At 49.1% G+C, this 23718-nt stretch overlaps 1 protein-coding gene across 1 annotated transcript in view; it reads left to right on the top strand.

Annotated features, from left to right (window-relative positions):
- Positions 1–2494: 2494 nt before the first annotated feature.
- Positions 2495–23718, top strand: part of PLBD2 (phospholipase B domain containing 2) — a 31802-nt gene continuing 10578 nt past the window's right edge. The window contains exons 1-6 of the mRNA XM_020978042.2: positions 2495–2739; positions 14094–14187; positions 15956–16114; positions 17078–17178; positions 19868–20082; positions 22040–22137. Of these exons, the coding sequence (XP_020833701.1) occupies positions 2534–2739; positions 14094–14187; positions 15956–16114; positions 17078–17178; positions 19868–20082; positions 22040–22137 (873 nt within the window). The 5' untranslated portion in view covers positions 2495–2533. The remainder of the gene's footprint in view (positions 2740–14093; positions 14188–15955; positions 16115–17077; positions 17179–19867; positions 20083–22039; positions 22138–23718) is intronic.

Below are 23718 nucleotides of genomic sequence, written 5' to 3' on the forward strand. Positions count from 1 at the left end.
TGTCAAAACCCTGCTTTATGTAGCAAGCAGAAAGCTATTTCTTAAGGGTACAGCTACTAAATAAATCTTAAACCAGGAAACCTTGGGAAGGACATTGACAATGATGGATGGCATGACAAATTAAACTAGAGGCAAACTCAGGGTGCTTTCCTGTCTCTTAGCCACTGAACCCAAAGGGGAGATATTAAAAAACCCTGTTGCTCCAGGGACTGTTATTTTATTTCCTTTTTAAAATTTTTTAAAAACATTTTTACTTAACATTTTGAATTCCAAATTCTAACCCTCTCTCCCCTCCCCCCTCCCTCATATGGCAAGCAATCAGATATAGGTTGTGCAATTATGTAAAACATTTTCATATTAGTCATTTTGTATAAGAAGACTAGAATAAAAGGAAAAAAAAGAAAGAGAGAAATAGCCTGCTTCAGTCTTTATTTAATCAATATCAGTTCTTTCTCCGGAGGTGGATAGTATGCTTCATTATTAATCCTTTTGGATTGTCTTAGCTGAGAGTGGCTAAGTCATTGACAATTCTTCATCAAACAATGTTGCTGCTACCATGTACAATGTTCTCCAGGTTCTGTTCACTTCACTTTGTATCAGTTCATGTAAGTCTTCCCAGGTTTTTCTGAAATCATCCTGTCTGTCATTTCTTATAGCACAATAATATTCCATTACAATCATATATTGCCGTTTGTTTAGCCATTCCCCAGTTGATGGGTATCCCCGTGATTTCCGTTTCTTAGCCACCACAAAAAGAGCTGCTATAAATATTTACATCCAAATAGGTTCTTTTCCCTTTTTTGGATGTCTTTGAGATATAGACCTAGCAGTGGTATTGCTAGATCAAACGGTAAGCACAGTTTTATAGCCCTTTGGGCATAGTTCCAAATTGCTCTTCCGAATGGCTGGATCAGCTCACAACTCCACCAGCATTGCATTGGTGTCCCAGTTTTCCCACATCCTTGCCAACATCCAACATTTTCCTTTTTGGACTGTTATTAATGAATGAATGAATTAATTTTTGCTTTTTGGTGAGGTGATTGGAGTTAAGTGACTTGCCCAGGGTCACACAGCTAGTAAGTGTTACATGTTTGAGGCTGGATTTGAACTCAGGTCCTCCTGATTCCAAGGCCAGATTCACTGTGCTACCTAGCTGCCCCTGGACTGTTATTTTCAAACAGAAGAGCGTGTGATCTTGGGAGAGTCCTTTCTCTCTTTCATTTGTAAAATGGAAATGGCGTATTCAGAGAGTTAGGAGAAATCTGGCTGGACTTTGGACCTTGGTTTGCCACAATGTCATTTGACATCTTTCAACTTTCTAATATGTAAAACAGGTTAAATAATTGCTGCCTACCCAGGTTTTACAAGGATAGGATATGGAGAATAGAGGAGACCACCTATTTCATGTTCTTTGCCAATGGTGTAAGTACACATTTTTGTTTGCAAAGGTAACACTGGAATGCGGGCAGGGCAGGATTTCAGGATGAGGAAGTAGAGAATTTCCCACAGGACCTCAGATCTCGCTATGGCCCTGATCCTTGCATTCTCAGGACTTTTGCTGACCTTTAGAGTGACCAAGACTCAAAATTCGATGCAGAAGCTCAGATACCCTTTGGCATTTTCCTTGGGTAAGGAGCACAACCCTGCCCACTTCACCTGTGACATCCCTACACATTTTAAAATTTAATTCCTTTTATTATGGGTGCTCTTTACTCCCTCTCCCTTGGAAAGAGAAAAACCCAGAAGAGATTAGGAGATTACAGGACTGCTAAGAATGCTAACTAGAAAGCCCAGGCTGCATTTAAATGGAAGCTTGAATCTGAGGTTCATAGAGGCCCCACTTCTCTAGAGACCCTAGAGGCAGGTCCTGGGTACCTGGCTGTCCTTGTAGACTGTTCACAATTATCTGGTGACTTTCCTGTTTCTGCAGTTCATTCCATACACAACTACTATGTGCTGGGCACTAGGAATACCAAAGAGAAAAAAGGAGGTGGGGGAGCTTTAGTCCTACAGGGAATATGTCCAGTGACACACAACATCCAGAGACCCTAATGATCCTCTGGTCCATCACCTTCATTTTACAGAGGAATAAATTGAGACCCCGAGATGGGGTGTGACATATACAAGGAAGGCGCATCATAGTATCAGCCCTCATCAGAGCTAGAAGGGACTTGGAGATCTCGGCACACAGTAGGGGCTTAATAAATGCTTGCTGATTGACTGTTACTCCATGCCCTTTCATTTGACAGATGAGGAAACTGAGGCACAGGGGAGCAAACTGCCTACGGGGACATCCGTAGCCAGTCTGGCAGAGTTGGGACTTGCACGCAGATCGTCGGACCCCGACTTCCAGGGCTCCAGTGCCCAGCGGTAGTTTCTGATGCGGCCCCACCCTGGGGCCTCAGGGGCGGGGACTCGGCGCCGACCAATTCGAGGGCTCAGGGCATTCCCCTTTAAGGGCGGCCCCACCCAGGGTTCGGGCGCCGAGTCACGTGAGCGGCAATGTTGCAACGGCGCGGACACAGTTGCTACAATGTATCAGGGCGGCTACCTGGCCCTGGGGCTGGCGCTGGCGCTGGGGCTGGCGCTCAGCCTGCCCCAGCCCTCGCTGCTGCCGCCGCGCTCCAGGAGCAGCTCGGTGGTGATAGACTCGGCCACGGGCCAGCTCAGCGTGGTGGAGGGCTGGGAGGATGGGGCCATCGCCTGGGCCAACCTCTCCAACGCCATCGACGAGAACGGGTGAGGTTCGGGGGCTGCGGCCGGCAGGGGCGAGGCTGGGAGGGGCCTGGGAGGGGGCTAGGGCTAGGGGCTATAACTGGGGAGGGAATTGTGGCTGGGGAAGGGGTTGGGCTGGGGTTGGGGAGGGCCATGGCTATCCCAGATCAGACTCCTCACACAATGTCCAGCTCCCCCACGTAGACCCTGTCAGGTTAGGAAGTCCCAGGGACCAGGACTTGGGACTCTAGGCCTCAGGTAACCTTTGTGGACTGGCCCTGTGCCCATCCCCACTCTGGGGGCCAGGACTTAAAAAAGATTTTTCTGGCAGTAGCTCTACCCTACACCTTTCAGAGCGTCCAGCCTTCTGTGTGGAACCACTGGGTTAGGACTTTGGGTTCCTGGCAGCCCCAACGGACCAGCTTTCTGCATGACCATAACCACTTCCCCCTCCTCATCCTTGACTCCACCTTAGGGGTTGTGACATTGACTAACCCTCTGCCAATACCCTTCGAGCCCCGTATCCATGGGGAACTGTGGCGAGGTAGGTCCTATAGACTAGCCCTTTCTGTGGGTCCTGTCCTTCCGTAAATACTGCCTTTCCCACCTGGCAGGGATGGAACTCTGGGTTTTTGAGTGTCCCTATAGACTTGGCCTCTGGCCATCATCTCTTGTGTCTCCACTCTTGGGGGGCAGGAATTCTAGGTTTCTGGTAGCACCTGCAGCTTGGCCAGCCCTCAGCCGGTAATCATTATCCTCCACCCCACCCACGGGGTTTGGGCTTCTGGCAGCCCTTATAAGCTAGTCCCTTCAATATGACCAGCCCTCTACCCATAACTACTTGCCTTTCCCACCCAGGACTTTGGATTTCTGAAAGTTCCTATGGACTTGGCTCTCTGGCCAGCATTCCTACCCTCCATATTCTTTGGGGGATGCTACTGTTTTTCAGCCCCTAAAAGCCCCTGGCTACCAGGCCAGGCCAGAAATGTTGATAACCAGAAGATGAGGCCTCTACCAGGCTGAATGCCTAAGGGCTCAGCCCCTGAAGACCCCATCTCTACCCTTTCATCCCCTTTCCCCCGGGTTTGCTCAGAGGTTTGACACTAGGAATAAGGTATGTGTCAGCAGGAAGAGTCTAGGCCTGGGTTCCAATTCTGGCTTGGCTTCTGACTCCCACTGAGACCTTGGGTGAGTCCCTCCTCTTTGTTCCTCCCTTTGTGGAGCTTCTCAGTCCAGTGAAGGGGAGTGGACCAAGTTATCTGTAGGGTTCTTTCTGCTTCTGATTAGTCTGTGAGTGTTGGTGCCTGTAGCAGACTTGGAGAATTGGGAGGTGGATGCAGAGAGCATCGAATGTCAGAGCTGGAGAAGGCTTTAGAGCCTTTGTAGAAGGAAGGGAGATGAGAAGCAAGGATTTATTTAGTACTTACTGGTGCCAGGCACTATGCTAAGCCCTTTTTTTTGAAATTATTTATTGCCTCATTTCTACATTCATTTTTATAAGATTTTGAGTTGCAAATTTTTTCCCTCCCTCCGTAAGACAGCAAGCAATCTGATACAGGCTATACATGTGCAATTATATTACATATATTTCCACATTAGTCATGTTGTGACAGAAGAGTCAGAACAAAAGGGAAAAACCGTAAGAAAAAACAAAAAACAGTAAAAATAGCAGGCTTTGATCTGCATTCAGACTCCATGGTTCTTTCTCTGGATGTGGATAGCATTTTGCATCTTGAGACTTTTGGAATTGTCTTAGATCATTGTATTGTTGAGAAGGGCTAAGTCTGTCTTGTTGATCGTCTGTGCTAAGCACTTTTACAAATACTGTCTCATTCGATCCCCACAGTATTCTGCGCTTGGCACTGTCATATAGAAAGGGGACACTGGTCCCCCCTAGTGATATTGCTGCCCGGGAGGCTGAGCTGCAGTGGGTGAAGCCGATGGGCTGTCCACACTAGGTCTGGCACCAATATGGCAAGCCCCTGGGAGGGAGGGCCAAGAGGCTGCCTAGGGAGGGGCAAACAGGCCCATGTTGGAAGTGGAGTGGGTCAGAGCTCCCCTGCACTCACTCTGAGGGCTCGTTGCCATCACTGAAGGAAGGTGAATCATTGTTTTCTTCCTCTGGGAAGCTGAGTTGGCAGAAGTCAGCAGCACCCCCTTGCTCCTATGGCCTGTGGGTCCGTCTAGGCAGGGGTGGAGAATCTGTGGCCCTCTAGGTCCTTGAGTGCGATCCTTTGACTGAATCCAAACTTCAGGAGGAAGATACCTGATGGAAGGTTGTTTGCCTCGTGGCCCTGACAGGGACTGACTCTGGAAGGGTTTTAGATGCCCGGTCTGGCACATCAAAGGCACTCAGGGCTGTCTGGCTGCCTCAGCCCGGGCACCCATCTGCCTCCAGCTTCCATCATCAAAGGCATCAGGCAGCCGGCCTGCATTTTTGTACGGTGATCTGAACCACTTTTATTGGACTCTGCCGACTGCCTTGGAAACAGGACAGAGAAGGAGGTGGGCTGCTGATGCCGCTGGGCAGAAAGCAAGTCAGCACCGTTGGGCATCTGCTGTAGTCAGGGTGTTGTCCTGGGTGCTGGGAGGGGTGCTCATGGCTAGGATATAAAGGAAAACATTTCTGCCATTCTCGGCCCCTCATCCCCCATTTCCGTCCCTTTGTGCAGGGTCTCCCCCATGCCTGGAGTGTGCTTCTACCTCATCTTGCCCTTTGGCTTCTTCCTCCAGGCAGCCTTCCTTGATCTCCCGAGCCCTTCCAGCTGTTGCTTCTCTGCCTCAGTTACCCTGCAGTCTACTTCTCTGCCAACATCTGGGGGTAGGGCTTTTCTTTTTGGCCTTGGATTACCTTGTACACTGCCAGTAAATGCTTATTGTTGTAATGATGTCTCGGCCGGCTGGTGAGTCAGGACAAACTTGAGAGAGACTGAGGGGCACCTACAGCCACAACATGAACAAGTCACAGTGAGACCCCATTGTGGAGACCTGGAGTCAGGAGAGACCTGGGTTCAAATTCTACCTCTTGATACTCACTATCTGTCCATCTTGGGGCCCTTGGTTTCCTCATCTGTAAAATAGGGCTAAGGATTTGGGAGTACCTGCTTCCCAGGAAAATAATTTGTGAGTTCCAAAGCTCCTTGGGAAGGAAGGGAATAGAGTTTGGCAGAGAGGCAGTAGGAAGGGGCTTATGTGGAATGACAAGCCTCCAGTGAGGCCAGGAGCCCCGGGGAGGTGCTGATACCTGTGTTCTCTAAGCCCTTTGGGCTTGGCCCTTTGTCAGTGACCCAGGATGTAGACCCAGGAAGGAGCCCAGTGCCCAGCTCTGCTCATGGGTCACAGGTGGCTGGTCTCTCACCAGTCCTCCGGCTCCAGCCTCTGAAAGCTGTGAGCTCCTTGGCTTTTTAGGATGGGGCTGGAAAAGTGGGATCCTGAGATTTGTCGTGTCCTGGCTGGAGGGTTGAGACTAAGCAGGGGTGAGGAACCTGTGGCCTTGAGGTCTTCTAGGTCTTTGGGTGCAGCCTCTTGACTGAGTCCACGTTTTACAGAACAGATCCTTTTATTAATATTCACACATTTGTTCTGTGAAGCTTGGATTCAGTCAAAAGGGCTTTCCCTTTCCAAATAAGCTCTTTGCTAAATGCTCCATCCCCTTCTTGGTACCCCTGGTCAGGTATTTCAAGTGTAAGATGTTTTTTGACTTATAGCCATATCTGGAAAAGGAGTTGGGGAGACTTAGAAGCTGTTTAGGAACCTAGTATAAAAATATTACCCCCATCTCTGGTGCTTTAAATTTCATGATGCTCACATCCCCATTTTAGAGATGGGAAAACTGCCTTGTGTAAAGTCCCGAATCTAGTAAATGTAGCTCAGGTTTCCTGACTCCAAATCCAGTGTTCTTTCCTTTGTAGTGCTGGAGAATGAGGTACTTGGTCTGTGACTTCATAACATGAAGAATCCCCAGTGAAGAAAACGATAGCTAGCATTATGTAGTGATTTAAGGTTTATCAAGCACGTTATGGATAATACGCTTTTTGATTCTCACAGCAACCCTGGGAGGTAGGTGCTATTATTATCCCCATTTTATGGATGAGGAAGCTGAGGCAGACAGGTTAAGTGGCTTGCTTGGGTCAGACAGCTAATAAGTGTCTGAGGCCAAATTTGAACCTGGGTCTTCCTTATTTCAGACCCAACACTCCATCTAACGATCTCTACCAATTTCCCTCTACCAATGCAGGAGGAACAGTTTATAAGTGGTATTACCCAGGGCTGCTCCAGCAGCCTGGGAATAGCATTAACCAGGGAGTTAGGAGACCTTGGCTGTCTCTAAGGTTGAAGTGATGGGGGGCTTAGGAGAAATGAGCCACTGCTGCCACTGTCTCTTCTTCTTTTCCTCCTCCTCCTCCTTCCTTTCTCCTCCTCCTCCTCCTTCTTCCTCTTCCTCCTCCTCCTTCTTCTTCTCCTTCTCCTCCTTCTTCTTCTTCTCCTTCTCCTCCTTCTCCTCCTCCCCTTTCTCCTTCATCATCATCATCATCATAGCTAGCATTTACAGAGTGTTTTAAGGTTTGTAAAGCTCTTTACAAATACTATTATTATTTTTTTTAGGCAATTGGGGTTAAGTGACTTACCCAGGGTCACACAGCTAATAAGTGTCAAGTGTTTGGTCTGAGGCCGGATTTGAACTCAGGTCCTCCTGACTTCAGGGCCGGTGCTCTATCCACTGTGCCACCCACCCTCTTTACAAATATTATTCCAGATGATCCTCACAACCTTGCTATTATTATCCCCATTTTACAGACGAGGAAACGAAGGCAAACAAAGGTTAAATAGCTGGGCTAGAGTCACACAATTCGTGTCTGAGGTGGGATTTGAATTCAGGTCTTTGTTCTTCAAGTCTAACTCTTACGCACTGTGGCCACTTACTTGTGATTTCAAGCCAGAAAGGACCTTAGAGTCCATCAAGTCTGACCCCCTCATTTTATAGCACATACACAGTAGGTGCTTAATAAATGTTTATCGACAGTGATGATGGTAGTAGAATAAACTGAGGCATAGAGAAGTTGTTATTTGCAGAAGGTCACAGGTATGTAGTAGTGATACTGTATCTGATACTGATACAGGTATGTGGTGGTGATACAGGAGTGAGGGAGCAACCCCAGTGAGCCCCACACAGAGATGCCGAGAGACAAACATTTTCTAAGTGTGGGCTATGTACCAGGCACTCTGCTAAGTACTGAGGGTACAAAAGGCAGCAAAAACAGGCCCTGCCCTCAGGGAGCTCACGTTCTCATGGGAAAGATTAAAAATCCAACTGTGTACATGGATGCGTGTGAATGTGCATACACACATGTCTATGTGTGTGTACATACGTGTATACACAGCCACACTGAGTGATCAGTTGGGTGACTGAACCCATGGGAGATGTTATGTTTGTGATCACCAAATGGAATCTTTTCTACCGTCCCGAGCTGTCTCTGTTGGGCAGTCCCAATGAACACCTATCAAACTGTCTTTCAAATCTCTGTTGTTGTAATAAAGGAGAAGATGCTAGCCAGATGTACCCTAAAGGTGTTCCACTTGGGGCAGTGGCTTTCAAAGGCTGAGGGGCTAAGGGGCAACATGGAGGAGCCTGTAGAGTGCTGAGCCCAGATCAGTATTAGCCACATGACCCTGAACAAATCCCTAGGATTTATCAGCTGTTTCGGCTTGGTGGCAGGCGCTCTAAGACTTAGGCCCTGAAGGAACCTCAGAGGCTATCCAGCCCAACCCCTTTCACTTTACAGATGAGGAAATCATGGCCCAGAGAAAGGGGAAGTTACTTGGTTGAGACAGAGTTGGGATTTGATTCTGAATCCCCAACCGGGGGGGGGGTTTCTTCCCTTCCCCTCTGGGAGTTCCCAATGCTGATGAAGTCCAGATTGTGCCCAGACTTGCATAGTCATTTTAAGAATGGATCTCAAGGCCTAAAATTCTGCTGAGAAAGTCAGAACAGGAGGGGAGAGAAGCTCTCAAAAAATTAAATTTTGAAGCCAGAGAAACAATTCCCGTGAAGAAGAAAAGAGGGAGCTAAGATCATTCAATAGGAAAGAATTGTAGTGCGTTCCACGTCCCAGATTCTGGGGGTACGAAGACAAAGATGACAGTGTCTGTCCTTAGGGGGCTTGCTATTTTAAACACCTATGTGTAAATGTTTATGCATGTGCTGTGTATATAAGACCTACAGAGTAAATGCAAGGTACAGAATTCTAGGGGAGAGGCCTGGGTAACTGGAGGGAACAGGAAGGGTCTTATGTAGGAGGAGGTGAGCTTTGAAGGAAGCTAGGGATACTAAGAGGCAGAAGTAGAGGAAGGAGGGCATTCCAGGCTTGGGTCACAGCCTGTGCAAAGGCCTGGAGACTGGAATGGCGTGTCACATGGGATGACCAGCCAGAAGGCCAGTTTGGTAGAACCTACAAGAGCAATGTCAGGAGCATTCAGGCTCAGAGTGGGCTGAGGCTGCTGATGACTTCAGCAGCAACCAAAGAGGACCTTTAAAAGCTACGTTACGCACTTGACGCTAGCTGTGTGACCCTGGGCAAGTCACTTAACCCCATTTGCCTAAAGAAAAAAAACGAAGAAGAAGAAAAGCTTATGCCCGATTACATGCTGTCTTGGGGAGGGGGGAAGGGAAGGAGGGGGAGAAAATTTAAAACTCAAAATTTTATAAAAGTGTATGTTGAAAACTAAAATATTTTAAAAAGATAAAAAGCGATGTTGTGTATAATGGTTGTTGCTTGCCTCCTAAGTGGGTGGGGGAGGGGGAGAATTTTTCAGTCATCTGAAAGTCGTGTCTGACTCTTCGTGATCCCTTTTGGAGTTTTCTTGGCAGAGATACTGGAATGGTTTGTTATTTCCTTCACCAGCTGAATTTATGGATGAGGACACTGAGTGAAGTGACTTGCTCAGGGTCACACAGCTAGTCAGCATCTGAGGCTGGATTTGAACTCAGGAAGGGGAGTCTTCCTGACTCCAGGCCCAGCGCTGTATGCACTGTGGCATCATCTAGCTGCCCCAGAAAGAGAATTTTTATCAAAATTTGTCAAAATTTTATAAAAATGAATATTAAAAAATAAACATTAAAAAAGAGAAATAAAAAAAGAACAAAGACTGTATTGGAGATGACAGAAAGGTCAAAGAGGGGGTAGGGCCCTTCACTGCTCTGAGTAGGTGGAGGGATGATAAAGGGTGAAAGGGAGAAGACAGTACTACTCCACTCTTTACTTAGGCTTTTTCCTACCAAGAAGGAGGATCGTTGGACTGGGAAGGAGTGCTGAAAGGTGGGGGCCAAACCCCCAGATAATTGGGGAAGTAGCAAGAAGTTAAGCACCTGGCCAAAGAGCTGAATTCAAATCCTACCTCACTGGCTCGTTCAGTAAGGTTCAAATGAATTAACAGATGGAAGACATTCTGCCAACCCGAAAGCACCATACCATGCCGGCATGGCTAGCCAGCGCAATGCCTCACACACAGCAGGCCCTTCAGGACTTAGTGAATTTACTTTTCAAAGACCACATCCCAGTTTTTTTCAGAACTTCACGCAGGCCTGGTTGCTTTAACACATTAAAAATAGCAGAATGATAACTGGCATGTATATAGCACCTATGATGTGCCAGGTACTGTGCTGAGCGCTTTATAAACATCTCATTTGATCCTCACAATAGTAGCCCCGTGAGGCAGGTGCTGTTATCATATACCTCATTTTACAAATGAGGACACTGAGGCAGACAGCAGCTCGGTGGCTCTCCCAGGATTCCACAGCTGGCATGTGTTGGGAGGAAGGGCCAGGATTTGAACACAGGCCTCTTCTGACTCCAAGTTCAGTTCCATTATACAACGTTGGCTTGGGAAATGAGCAGATGCCCCACTTTTTGAAAAAGAGAACTAGGCGGGGTCCTTTGGGTCCTCAACCCGTGAGCATGACAATGAAGAGTAGGAACCGTTTGGTAAAGAGATCTTTTTGTGAGTGTTTAGAAAGACCGGTGGGGATCACAGAGAAGCAGTTGGCTTTATCAAGAGCAGGTCGTGCCAGGTTGCTCTGGTTCATTTTTGGGCAGTTCCCAGGTGGCTGATTTCCTCTTTCTCCCTTTCACATACTCTCTGTTCCAGCCAGTGCTACTCATTTGCTAGTTCCTAAGCTCCCTAGTGCATCTCTGTACAGGTGTGCCTCGTGCTTGGACCCTGGTCGTTTGTGCCTCTTAGAATTGTTAGTTTTAGGCTGCTAGGTGGTGTAGTGGATAGAGCACTTGCCCTGGTGTCAGGAGGACCCGAGTTCAAATCCAGCCTCTGACATTTACTGACTGTGTGACCTTGGGCAAGTCACCTAACCCTGATCACCTGGGGGGGGGGAAGAATTCTTAGTTTCCTTGAAGGCTCAGCTGTATCCACCAGTCATGAATATTCATTGCCTCCTTCAGTTAACTTGTATGCGCTTTTCTGGTTTTCGAAGTATGTTGTATGTAAGCTTCTTGAGAGTAGGGATTGTTTCTTATCTTGGTTGTATCTCCAGGGCCTGGCACCTTTGGTAGGCTCTCATCAGTGTTGGTTGAGTTGAATCCAGCTGAACGGACACAGACAATGTACTTCAACCTGGCAGGGTTTTACGTGTTATTTATTTATTTATTTTGAGGCAGTTGGGGTTAAGTGACTTACCTAGGGTCACACAGCCAGCGTCAAGTGTCTGAGGCTGGATTTGAACTCAGGTCCTCCTGACTCCAGGGCTGGTGCTCTATCCACTGTGGCACCTAGCTGCCCCTTATGTGTTATTCTTGTCGATGAGGTGGGGAGTTGAGGGCTAGACAGTGGTCCAGTCTGTTGGAGGGATCAGACCCAAAGAGAGACCCTTAATGGCACTTTGGAAGAAGAGGGGCAGCAAGCATTTGTTGAGTGACCGCTACGTGGGAACTTTACAGAGATTATCTCGTCCAGTCCTCACAACAACCCTAGGAGGGTAGGTGCTGTTAGTATTTTCATTTTACAGATGGGGAAACTGAGGCAGACAGGTTCAATGACTTGACTGCCATTGAGTATCTGAGGCTGAATTGAACTCAGGTCTTCCTGACCTGTATCCACTGTGCCACCCAGTTCTTGTGTCCAGAGCATCCCTGAAGAATCGACACGTTCACTTCTGCTATCATGCTTGTTTTGAAAATGTGTGATTGGTACATTAGGGAACAATTTGAGTGTTATGTCAATTTTGAGTGAGCTTTTATGTAATTTTGTTATTGTTGTTTGTCCTACATTCTCGAAGAGGACCATGACATCAGGGAGGTGATGCCATGACAAGAAAGTGAATTGGATTGAGGTGAGGCGGGGCTGTGCAGAGGCACCAGCCTCACTTTCTCCTCTGGAGCCATCTGGGTCCAGTGGCCAGATATAGATCAGGACGACTGGAGATGGCCCAGGATGCAATGGGGAACCTTGGCCTTTTTAAGCTAAGGTCTTTAACAAGTCTCAGTTTGACTGAGGCAACACCCATTCAGTGATTAAGGCTAGGTAAGAAAGGAGGCAGAGAATGACTAGGTGAGTTTTGTTCTCAAGAAGCAGCTAGAATGCAGGAAACTGTGGCAGTTTACAGTAACTCCCAAGCTACAGCCCTTCCTATGTCCCCTTCCACAAGCAAACTTCAGGGCTTTTTCAAGTGAAAGGGCCATATTTAGTGTCTGTGTTCTGGGGCAGCAGGAGCTGTAGGCAGGGGAGGGCTGGTATCTGGACCCCCTTCTGCTGTGGCCTCTGACCCCTGGGACCTGGGACAGGCCGCTATCTATTGGCGCATTTATGTATTTAACATCTATAAAACTGTGCTATTGTTTTTATTAGGTTCTTGTCTTTTTATTTGTGTGCCACTGACAAAGTTTTTGACCATTGTGCTCCAAACTCCATTTCCCCCATAAGCCTTGTGATTCTGCATAGTATGCTGCTTTTTGGGAAAGCAGATGTTGAGTTACGTAGCAGGACTAACTGTACTCAGCCCTGTGCTAGTTAACTTTTTTTTTCTTTCAGTAACCAGGCTGAATATGTTTATCAAATTAGTGGAAGACACAGAACTGGGAGGGCGAGTTGAGGCCTTAAGTGGCAGATTTGGGATCTGGGAAGATCTTGGTGATCTAGAATCCATTGAGACAAAATTTCATAAGGAGAGATGTCAAGTTCTGTGCTTGAGTTTAACGATTTATCTACCCAAGTATAGCTTAGGGTGACATTAGGAGGTATGAAGAAGAAAAAAAAACTCTAAAGTTTTAGCAGCCTGCACATAACCTCTGTTTGCCTTGATCCACTGGAGAACGAAATGGCAAACCACTCTGAGATCTTTGCCAGGAAAACCCTGCCATGTGTGGGCATGCTAGGCCCACGGGGTCACAAACAGTCGGTCACGACTGAGCAGCAAGTTAAATATGTCAGCAGTACAGTACAATAGTCTGAAACGCCTAGGCTGGATTCCACTGTCTTAAGTGGTTTAAGAGGGCATTAGCGTTCACAAGGAGGGAGAGCCTTGTAGTCCTCTGCCTTAGCAAGAGCTCATCTGAGTTTTGTCTTCAGGCCTGGACATTGGATTGTAAGAAGGTCATTGACCTTTGAGGAGAGTCTGGTCTTCAGAGGGGTTCTGCTGGACCACTCTCCTCACTCTTGGCATTGAAGGGACCTCCTTCCTTCCATTGATATCTTCATCCTTTCTCTGTGGAGAAGGGTAGCTGCTAGCCACATGTCACTTAAGGAAGGTGCCAAGTCAGCAACCATTTACTGAGAGCCTACTGTGTGACCTGGCTCTTGTCTTAAGGGACCACGTAAGAAAACCTTTTTGTGTCCTAGCCCACCTTTCTAGGAGACTTTCCCAAGAATTTTGCAAAGGTCTTGAGAGGAAAATATGATTTCTCAGTATTTTCAGTTTTACTATAAGGGGGTTTTAAATATGTGCATACAGTATTGAGGCCCATCTCTAGCTGTCTTGGTCTATATTTGGAACCACTGGACCCAGATGGCTCCGGAGGAGAAGGTGAGGCTGGTGACCTTGCCCAGCCCTCCCTCACTTCAATCCAATTCACTTGCAAGTCATGACATCACCTTCCTGAGGTCACGGTCCTCTTTGAGAATGAAGGACAAAGAAGAACAACAACAATATTGAATATCCACTTATGAGAAATTCAATCTCCCCAGACTTTTCTTTTTAATGGAAAGATGTTGTTCACGTGTGGGATTGCCATTGCACAGACTGACAAACTGACAAGCCCCTTGCTGGGGAAGGGCTCAAGAGGTGCTACTTTGCTACTAGTGGCCTGGTGACTCAGGGAGGGCCCTTCAGTCCCTCTTGCTGACCTCAGGCTATCCCCCTCTCTTCATGCCAGGTGGGCCTTCTTGGACCTGGTTACCAATGAGCAGTACAGTGATGCCCTGCAGGCATATGCGGCTGGGGTGGTGGAGGCAGCTGTGTCTGCTGAGGTAAGAGGAAGGGGCAATGGCAGACTGGGAGGGGGTGGTGGTGGTACAGCTCCCCTTCTTTCCCCTGGGGGAGATCACCTTTGTGTAACCTCAAACTCAGGACCATGCCCTTGACCTTGCCCACGTGTAAGAATCAATCCAGAGAGCTTCTCCCAGGCACCAGCGTCTCTGCCTTAGGACCATCAGGATCCTAGGTGGGTGAGGGAGAGGTAAGGGAAGTGCTGATTGTCAGAGGACAGGGCTGGAGATTGCACACGTATGTGCTCATAAGTGGGAGGGGTCCTAAGATCATAGATTTAGAGCTGTAAGGGACTTCAAGGGGTCATCTGGTCTAACTCCCCCATTTTACAGATGTGGAAACTGAGGCACAGAGTGGAAAAAGTGACTTGTCCAAGGTCACACTGCTGCTAATGAATGAGCCAGAATTTGAACTCAGGTCTTTCTAACTTCAGGCCACTCAACAACCATTTTAAAGCTATTACTATATGTCAGAAACTATGCTAAATGTTGGGCATATAAATACAAGCAAAGAAAGAAAGAAAGAAAGACAGTCCCTGCCCTCAAGAGCTTACATTCTAGTGGGATAAGACACCACTGGTAGTTGAAAAGCAGAGGGGGCGAGGAAGGTACCTGTGATGAAGCTCAGAAAGTCTGGATCTGAGCCAGGAGAGGAAGGGAGGAAGAAAGAAAGGTCCCTTAAGTATAAACCATTCAGCAGCTACTTGGAGGTCACCCTGGCCTGGCTGCAGAAGCTGAGAGCATCTGGCAGCCGCTGGTAGCAGGTGGGCGTGGCTGGAGCATCCTGGGTGGGGGTGGCCCTGCCGGACCATTGACTTCGGTCTGGTTACCTGCCCTTTCGTTTTCTCGGCCCCAGAATAGATGTCTTGGGAGGAGCTTCCCAAAGGGAGAAGGGGGCCCCCAAGGAGGCGTGTTCCAGGCTGAGAGCTCATGTTCCCTGTGATCTCCCTCGTGTAGGGTTAGCTGCTGACTGAATGAATGAAATGAGTGATAAGTCACTTATTAAGCCCTTAATGTGTGCCAAGCACCAGGGATGCTGATAGGAAAGTAAGACCATCCCTGTCCTCAAAGGCTCACATTCTGATAGTCATGTCAGCAAGCATTTATTAACTCCTACTGTATACCAGACACTATGCTAAGCTCTGGGGATGCAAAGAAAGGGTAAAGACAATCCCTGCTCTCGAGTCCGCAGTCTGACGGTGACATTAGCAAGCATTTATTAAGCTCCTACTGTATGCCAGACACTATGCTAAGCTCTGGGGATGCAAAGAAAGGGTAAAGACAATCCCTGCTATCGAGTCCGCAGTCTGACGGTGACATTAGCAAGCATTTATTAAGCTCCTACTGTATGCCAGGCACCATGCTAAGCTCTGGGGATGCAAAGAGAGGGTAAAGACAATCCCTGCTCTCGAGCTTACAGTCTGTTAGGGGAGACAACTGTACAAAAAGCCATGGACAGTACAGATGGAAGATGGTTGGCAGAGGGAAGGCCCCAGCATAAAGGGGGATTGGGAAAGGCTTCAAAGGCCAAATAATGGAGGCTGCCTTTGGCCTAAGGGAGGATGGAGTGGAGGGCCTTGGAGCCTTGCTTGGGATTTCGGTAATGGGAGGACAGGTTGAACAAAGTCAGTGGTGCCGTTGGCCTTCTGGGGTCAGGGAAGGTGGGGGGATGGGGTGGGCAGGTAGGCGGCAGCCCCTGGGTTCTGGCCCTTCCCGTGAGTCTCTGCTTCTCTCCCCTCCCCATGCACAGCTCATCTACATGCACTGGATGAACACGGTGGTGGATTACTGTGGCCCCTTCAAGTACGAGACTGTCTACTGTGAGAAACTGAAGACCTACATTGAGCTGAACCTGGCTTGGATGCAGAAGCAGATTGCATCTGGCCAGGATGTCGAGTACTGGCACCAGGTGGGTGTGGCGGGAGGAGCCTCCCTGGGGGCCGGGGAAGGGGGAGGGCCCTTCTTTGCCTGGCCATTGACGTCCCTCTGGTCACCCGCTGTCCCCTCCCATCGCAGCTGGGTGTTGGCCTGTCCATCCTGTCCAGTAATCATTTAAAGGCCCCAAAGACAAAGGGCCTTGGGGGACCCCGGGGTCTGTTGGGGAGAGTGCTGGGTTTGGACACAGAAGATCTGCTAGAACCCTGGCGGTGACACTGAGCTCTCTGTGTGACCTTGGGCGTCTGTAAAATCGGGGGGTTGGGATCCATCCGTAGACTCTGAGGTCCCTTCCAGCCCTCTGTGACCCTGTGACCTCTCTGAGCCTCAGTGTCCTCATCTGTAAAATGAAAGGACATAGGATCATAAGTTTGGGCCTGGAAGGGACCTTGAAAGCCATTGCGTCTAACCGCCCTAATTTTATTGATGAGAGGCCAAAGGACCTATTTGAGGACACAGGGGCCTGGAATGATCTGTAGGTGTTTCCTGAGTACCTACTGTGTGTCCACCCTTAATCTAGGCGTTACTAAACACTGTTAGCAAGCCCTTACTAAGTACCTGCCTTGACCTGTTGGGGTACCCATGGATCTATACAAGGGATCCAGGTGTACTTACTTTGTACTAAACCTTTTATTCTGTTCTTTCCTTATGTAAATGAAGTGAATAAGTCCGAGAGAGAGAGGGGGCCCGGCCTGAGTTAATTTAGCATGATTATGACCCAAGTTTCAGGCAGGGCCATTCAGGCACCGGGTGGGCATGGTGGGTGAGCCTCCCTGCAGGGCACTGGGTGGGGCCCTACACTGCCCTTTGAGAGAGGTCTTCCAAGTCCCAGGCTAGACTCTTCCTGCCAGATGATGTGTTTTCATTTCCTGAATCTGACTCTGAAGGCTGGGTCAGACCTCTCCATTGACCGTCTGTCTGTCTGTCTTTCTGGTAGGTAGAGCTTGCTCTCCTGCAGCTGAAGGGACTGGAGGACAGCTACCAGGGACGCATAGCTTTTCCTTCTAAGAATTTCACCATCACCCCCTTTGGGTTCCTGTAAGTGACCCTCCTGGGTATGGAGGAGTTGGGTGGGTAGAGAGAGAGTAACCTCTGTTTGGAGCAAGAACTCAGAGAGTGAACTTTGCTCATAGAAACTGATGCCTCTGCCTTAAGACCAGCTTCTGGCAAAATTGAGAAATAGGTGGACTTCCTGCCTCTTCCTTCTGCCTCTCCCTTCTTCCTGCTCCTGCCTTCACTGCCTTCTCTCCTTCCAGATTGCTGTTTGTTTCTGTTTTGGCCAGAATCTCTGAAGGTCTTACCCTCCCAGACTGGTTTTTTTTTTTTGGACTAGGTAAAAGAGGCCATTTTTTGCCTCATTTCTTACCTAGCCTTAATCACTGAAGGGGTGTTGCCTCAGACAAACTGAGAACTGGCAAAGACTTTATCTTAAAAATGCCAAGGTCTCCCACTGTATCCAGGGCCATCTCCAGTCATCTTGATCTATATCTGGCCACTGGACCCAGTTGGCTCCGGAAGAGAAAGCTAGGCTGGTGACTTTCCATAGCCCTGCCTCACTTAAATCCAGTTCACCTGCAGGTCATGGCATCACCTCCCTGATGTCATGACCCTCTTCAAGAACAAAGGACAAACAATGACAGTCCTTCCAAATACCCAGTGTGTTTGTAATCCATTGTGTTTAATGCTTTATAGTCTATGAAAGAGCTTTTTGCAGACATGAGCTCATTTGAGCCTTGCTCAACTCTGTCAGCCTCCTTCTTCTGAGGTAGGCCAGCCAAGAATGATCTCCATCGTGCTGCAGAGAAAACCAGAGAGAGCGAAAGGGATTCAGCCGAGGGCCCCACAAATTGGAAAGGGACAGGACCCAGATTGAGAACTCAGGGCTCCCGACCCCCAGTCCCAGGCTCTGTCCTATTGTCCCACTGCTACTTTTCACAGTGCACGGGACCGTTAGGAAGAAATCATAGCACATGCCCAGAGAGGGTGAGGAAGTGATCAGTGGGCCACACTCTCATGGCAAACAGGAAGGGAAGTAAGGGTTGGCCTCAAAAAGAGAAGTCTCTCTTTTTTGAAGACTGGAGCAAGAGGAAAGGCTGGGTGAAGATGGAGAGGGTGCTCGAGATGTGGAGTAGGAGAAATACGGTAACTCACGATGAGTGGTCTCCATTACCTCAGCAAAGTAGAAAGTGAAGCCTTCTGCGGATCTGGAGGGCAAGGGGAAAGAGGGATTTTGGAGGTTCGAGGAGAGAGCAGGAGTTCTGGCACAGTGGCTTCGTGGGTATCACTCAAATAGAGAAGAATGAAAGGATTTTTGTAAAGCAGTGGGGGCTCAGTTGAGTTTAGATAGCATGAATTTGTAGTAGATCTAATCAGTATCATTTGGGAGTGTTCAGACACATAGGAGTGGAGAAGGTGGACGATGGTGGTAAACCTATGGTTGGGTTTGGGATGGCATAAACGTTGATAGGACGAGGGGGTGAGGAGTTCAGGATTCCAGGACCATGTAGAGTTGACCTCGTCAGCTAGAAAGTGGCACCAGTTCAGGGGTCGGATCTGGGAGTGTGAAGAGGGGATGGAGGGACAGGCTGATGGTCAGGTAAGGAATAGGATTAAGAGAAGAGGGAGCAGCTAGGGGACCAAAGATTAGGCTCAGAAGGTGTAATTTGGGAGGTCAGATAATGGAAGTGATGACGAGGTCTAAGGTTTGACCGTTCCTGTGGGCAGCTAAAGTGGGGGGAGGGGACCCAGATGTGGTTAGCTGGGGAGCTTGAGCGTTTCAGGGGACACTGGGGTGGACCGTGGATGCCCTGAGTGCGAGGACCAAGGTTCTGGGGTAGAGAAATGCTGTGAGTCATGTTACAGAACTCGGAGAAATAAGCCTAACCTTAGCCATGAGAAGGCTCTAGTGATGCAAGTGTAGAGAAGTGTTTAATGAGTGATGGAGGTGAGGAGAGCGCCTGCATGTAGTGGCGAGAGCAGAGCCTGCCCCATCTTCTTCCTGGCCCAGCGAGTTGGGCTCGAGAGGCCTCCTGCATCTCTGCCTTATCCTAGGATGGCAGAGGGCACCACTCATCTATAGGGAGCTCACGGTTGGCTCATGAGCTGGGGTCCTGCTTGGACCCGGTTTCCAGAGAATTTGATGGTGGCTCCTTGGGTGCGGAGGCTCCAGGCAGTGGTTACTGTCTCTGCCCAGAGCCGGGGGAGGAGGCCTCCCAAACCCGCCAGTCTGCATCACCTCAGCCTCTTGGAATCTCTCCATTCCTTCATAGCTCGGCTTGGGCTGACTTCTCGCGGGTGTTTGCACATTGCATTCCTTCTCAGGAATGGAGACCTGAAGGTAGAAACTGTTTTTCATTTTGGGGTTTGTACCTCTAGGGCCTAGAGCACAGTAGGTGACTTAATGAATGAGTGAACGAGCCTTTATTAAGCAGCTGCTCTGTGCTGAACATTGTGTTAAATGCTCAGGACACAAAATAAGAAAGGAAACCTCTCCTTTTCTCAAGGTGCTCATTGTTCTGATAGATGGACAGAGAAGATGTTAGGAGTTTAATGCTTGCTGAGTTGAATCAGGGTGTGCCCTGTCCCCAGTTGGGCAGTTGAGGTTCTCCTTCCAAGCCTCCCTAAGGGCCCTGCTGCCCTAATTTATACTAGGGTATCAGGGACCTCCTCAGTGGCCGCCTCCTCCTTACCCAGGAGACTGAGACCCCGGCCACACCCCCTCCCTCAGCTTGTTCCAGCTGTCAGGTGATTTGGAGGACCTGGAACCGGCCCTGAACAAGACGCAGCAGAAGCGGGTCGTGGGCTCGGGCTCCTGCTCGGCCCTTATCAAGCTGCTGCCCAACAACAGCGAGCTGCTGGTGTCCCACGACACCTGGAGCTCCTACCAGCACATGCTTCGCATCATCAAGAAATACTCCTTCCATTTCCGGACGCTGCCCAAAGGTGGGGACCGGGGCAAGGGAACGCACAGTAGGGCTGGGGCTCTGGGCGCGGGGGTGGGGGTGCCTGGCAGCAGGGGCCATGTGCTGTGTGATCCTGGGAAAGTTACGGGACTTCTCTGGGTCTGCTCTGTCAATGAGAGGGTTAGACTAGATGTCTCCGAGGTCCCTGCTCGCTCCAGATCTGTGCTGCTGTGAGCCTTTCTGGGCCTCAGTTTCCTCATCTGTTCAATGGGAGGGTTGGCCTCTGTGGTCTCTGCTTGCTCCAGATCTAGGTCCGTTGGTCCCTCATTTCCCCACTTCCCTCCCAGGAAAGGGCTTAGGTCTATTTCCCACCATGAGACTTTACTGTGCCCCCACCCTGGAGGGCTGGACATTGAGACTGTCTTCTGACCAGGTCCTCTGGTCCGTCAGTAACGTGGCTTCTTGGATGCACCTTCTCCCAAACCCTTCGTTATCGAGAACGTCTGCAGTGAGGGAGGGTATTTGACTTCTTTCCAAACCTGCCTCTGATACTTTCTTAGCTATGTGACCCTGGACGAGTCACCTTACCCTATGGACCTCAGTTTCCCTAGCTATAAAATGGGGATAATAATCCCTGAAGTGAGTACTCCACTTGCAGGGTTGCTCTAAGGATCAGATAAGAGAGTTTATGCAAAGCACTTTATGAACTTTAATAAAGCCTAACTGTGTGACCTCACACAAATAACTTCGGAGACTTGGACTGTAAGTTGCCCCCCTGCATTGGCAGAGACAGCCTCCTCCCAGAATTCCCTGCACCAACAAGGTCATTAGTTTCTTCATTAATTTTTTATTATCATTGTTAACCTGATGCCTGGCACGGTGCCCAGCACACTGTGGTGCTTAACAAGTCTGCTTGACTGACTGACTCAATTAACATCTGCAGTGGACAGCTTCCCATTGAGATAGTAAGAGAGGATGTTCTTTTTTTTTTTTTTAAAGCAGTTGGGGTTAAGTGACTTGCCCAGGGTTGCACAGCTAGTAAGTGTCAAGTGTTTGGTCTGAGGCCAGATTTGAACTCAGGTCCTCCTGACTTCAGAGCTGGTGCTCTATCCACTGTACCACCTAGCTGCCCCTAAGAGAGGATGTTCTTGAGAAGGCCATGGATGTCCTGGTGGCAGTTCATGACCTCGGCCTCACTGGCTGGTGGGGGAATTCAGGGGGCAGGCAGAAGAGAGGGAGATCTGGGCCCAGGAGGAGAAGGGAAAGTCCTTTCTGGAAGAATGAGGCAGCAGAGGGGAACAGGAGTTGGCCTTAGACAAGTTAGCCAACCTGGGTTTGAGGGACAGGTAGGTGGTGCTGCAGTAGATACAGCACAGCCCTGGAGTCAAGAGGATCTGAGTTCAAATGTGGCCTTAGACACTTACTAGTTGTATGACTCTGGGCAAGTCATTTAACCCTGTTTGCCTCAGTTTCTTTCATCTGTAAAATGAACTGGAGAAAGGGGCAGCTAGGTGGTATAGTAGATAGAGCACCGGCCCTGGAGTCAGGAGGACTTGAGTTCAAATGTGGTCTCAGACACTTACTAGCAGTGTGACCCTGGGCAAGTCACTTTGCCCTGATTGCCTTAAAAAAAAAAGTGATTTTGAATCCCTGCTCTGTCCTTCATAGGCTGTGTGACTCTGGATAAGTTATTTAACCCTGATTGCCACAAAAACATGGGTTTGAATCCCAGCCCTGACCTTCCTAGGCTGTATGACTCTGGCTAAGTCATTTAACTCTTATTGCCACAAAAATGTGGGTTTTATTCTCAGCCCTGACCTTCACAGGCTGGGTGACTCTCAGCCCAGCTGTTTCCTGCAGTCATTGTGAGGAGGTAGCTCTGTCAGCCTGCAGGGCCATAGACGTGGGAGCTGGCTGAGGTGCTGATTTATCGTTGTGCTGATTTATCATTGTACTGATTAACGGGGCTGGGTCTTCCTCGGCACTGTCTCTCCTAGGCGAGTCACCACTGATCCCTGGGAACGAGCAGGTTTTCTCCTCTTACCCTGGGACCATCTTCTCCTGTGACGACTTCTATATCTTGGGCAGTGGGCTGGTGAGTGACCTTCGATCATTTCTCCTCTTGTTTCCCGACTCGGGATGTAGAATCCGAGGTCATCCTGTTACTCTGGAGAACTTCGTCACCTGGAGGAGCAGTGCAGCGCGGTAGAAAGCTCACCTCTGAGCCTCAGCCACTACCTGGGTCACCTTGGACAAGTCACCTCCCCTCTGGGCCTCAGTTTCCCCATCTGTAAAATGAGATGGTCTCTGCGGCCCCTCCCATACTTAGAGCCAGGACCTTGTCACGTGGGCCCTTCGAGGGTAGTGACGAGCCTCTCTGGTCAGGAAGGAGGAAGGTCACAGCCCCCTTTTGGGGGTATACTGAGGATCCTGCTTTGTAGACAGAAGGGGGCTGTGGAAACATGATGGTTGACCTCTCCACTCAGGCTGGCCTCTTAGGCCCTACCTTAGCTCTGACGAGGCCCTCCAAAGCTTGTCTATTGGACAGTGAGTTCTGGCAGCTCATGCCAGGCTGGGAAGAATGAAAGCATGTTGTCCTATTGTCTGGCCTGTACTTTTCTGGGAGCCTCAGTTTCCCCATCTGTAAAATGCTAGGGCGAGTCGTGTGTCTCTGAGCTTAGGGAAGTTGACTTTTTCTTGGCTGTGGCAGCCCTGGAAGTCCAGGATTAGAGGGATTGGGGGATCTATGTCTAATGAACCCACCTTGATGAACTCTCACAGATCCTTGGAATCTGGAGGACTGGGTTTATGATTTCTTTGTGTAGGGAAATTCATGCTGCCAGGGCAGAGGGGTCCTTGCTTGGCAACACCACGAGTCTCAGGAGCTGTCCTGGGGCATTGAGAACATAGATGACTTGCCCAGGCTTACCCGGGCAATGGGTTTCAGAGGCAAGACTCGAACCCAGGGCTGCTTCCCTGTAACGCTAGCTCTCTACTTCTCTGTGATCTAATTCCTATTGGGCTATTGAAGGCCCTTGGTCATCTGAGCACTGGACTGGCAGTCAGGAAGACCTGTAGTCCTATCTGCCTCCGTGCCTTGGCCAAGTCATTGAGAGTTAGGGTCAGGCTCAGTTTCCTTGTCTGCAAAATTAGGGGATTGGACCGGATGACCTTGGACGTCCCCTCCCCTCCCAGATCTGTGAGCCTCAACATCTTTTGAGCTCATCAAAGGCCTGGAAGGGGGAAACACAGCCCGTCAGCAAATCTTTGATCCTGGAATGAAGGAACTCTTCCAAAGCCTGAGTGACGTGGTCTCCCATTTCACCCAGGAAGGAGCCGGGGACTGCCGGTGACAGCTCACATTTCCACAAGGGCTTTTGAATGTTTTATAAAGCCCCTTCTTCACCACAGCCCTGTGAAGTAAGGAGCATGAGCGTTCTCGTTCCCATTTATCAGATGAGAAAACTGAGACCCCGGGATGGGAAGTGACAAGTTTACAGCTATTTGACTCAGAAGATCGTAGATTGAGAGATGGAAGGGACCTCAGACGTCATCTAGTTTAACTCTCTCGTTCTACAGACAAGGAAACTGAGGCCCAGGGAGATAAGGTGATCTACCCAAGGTCATACAGGTAATAGTGGGATTTGAACCCAGCTTCTTTGGCTCTAACTACAGT

This window comes from Phascolarctos cinereus, unplaced genomic scaffold, assembly GCF_003287225.1.
Source record: "Phascolarctos cinereus isolate Bilbo 61053 unplaced genomic scaffold, phaCin_HiC Scaffold_4;HRSCAF=312, whole genome shotgun sequence".
Classification (NCBI taxonomy): Eukaryota; Metazoa; Chordata; class Mammalia; order Diprotodontia; family Phascolarctidae; genus Phascolarctos; species Phascolarctos cinereus.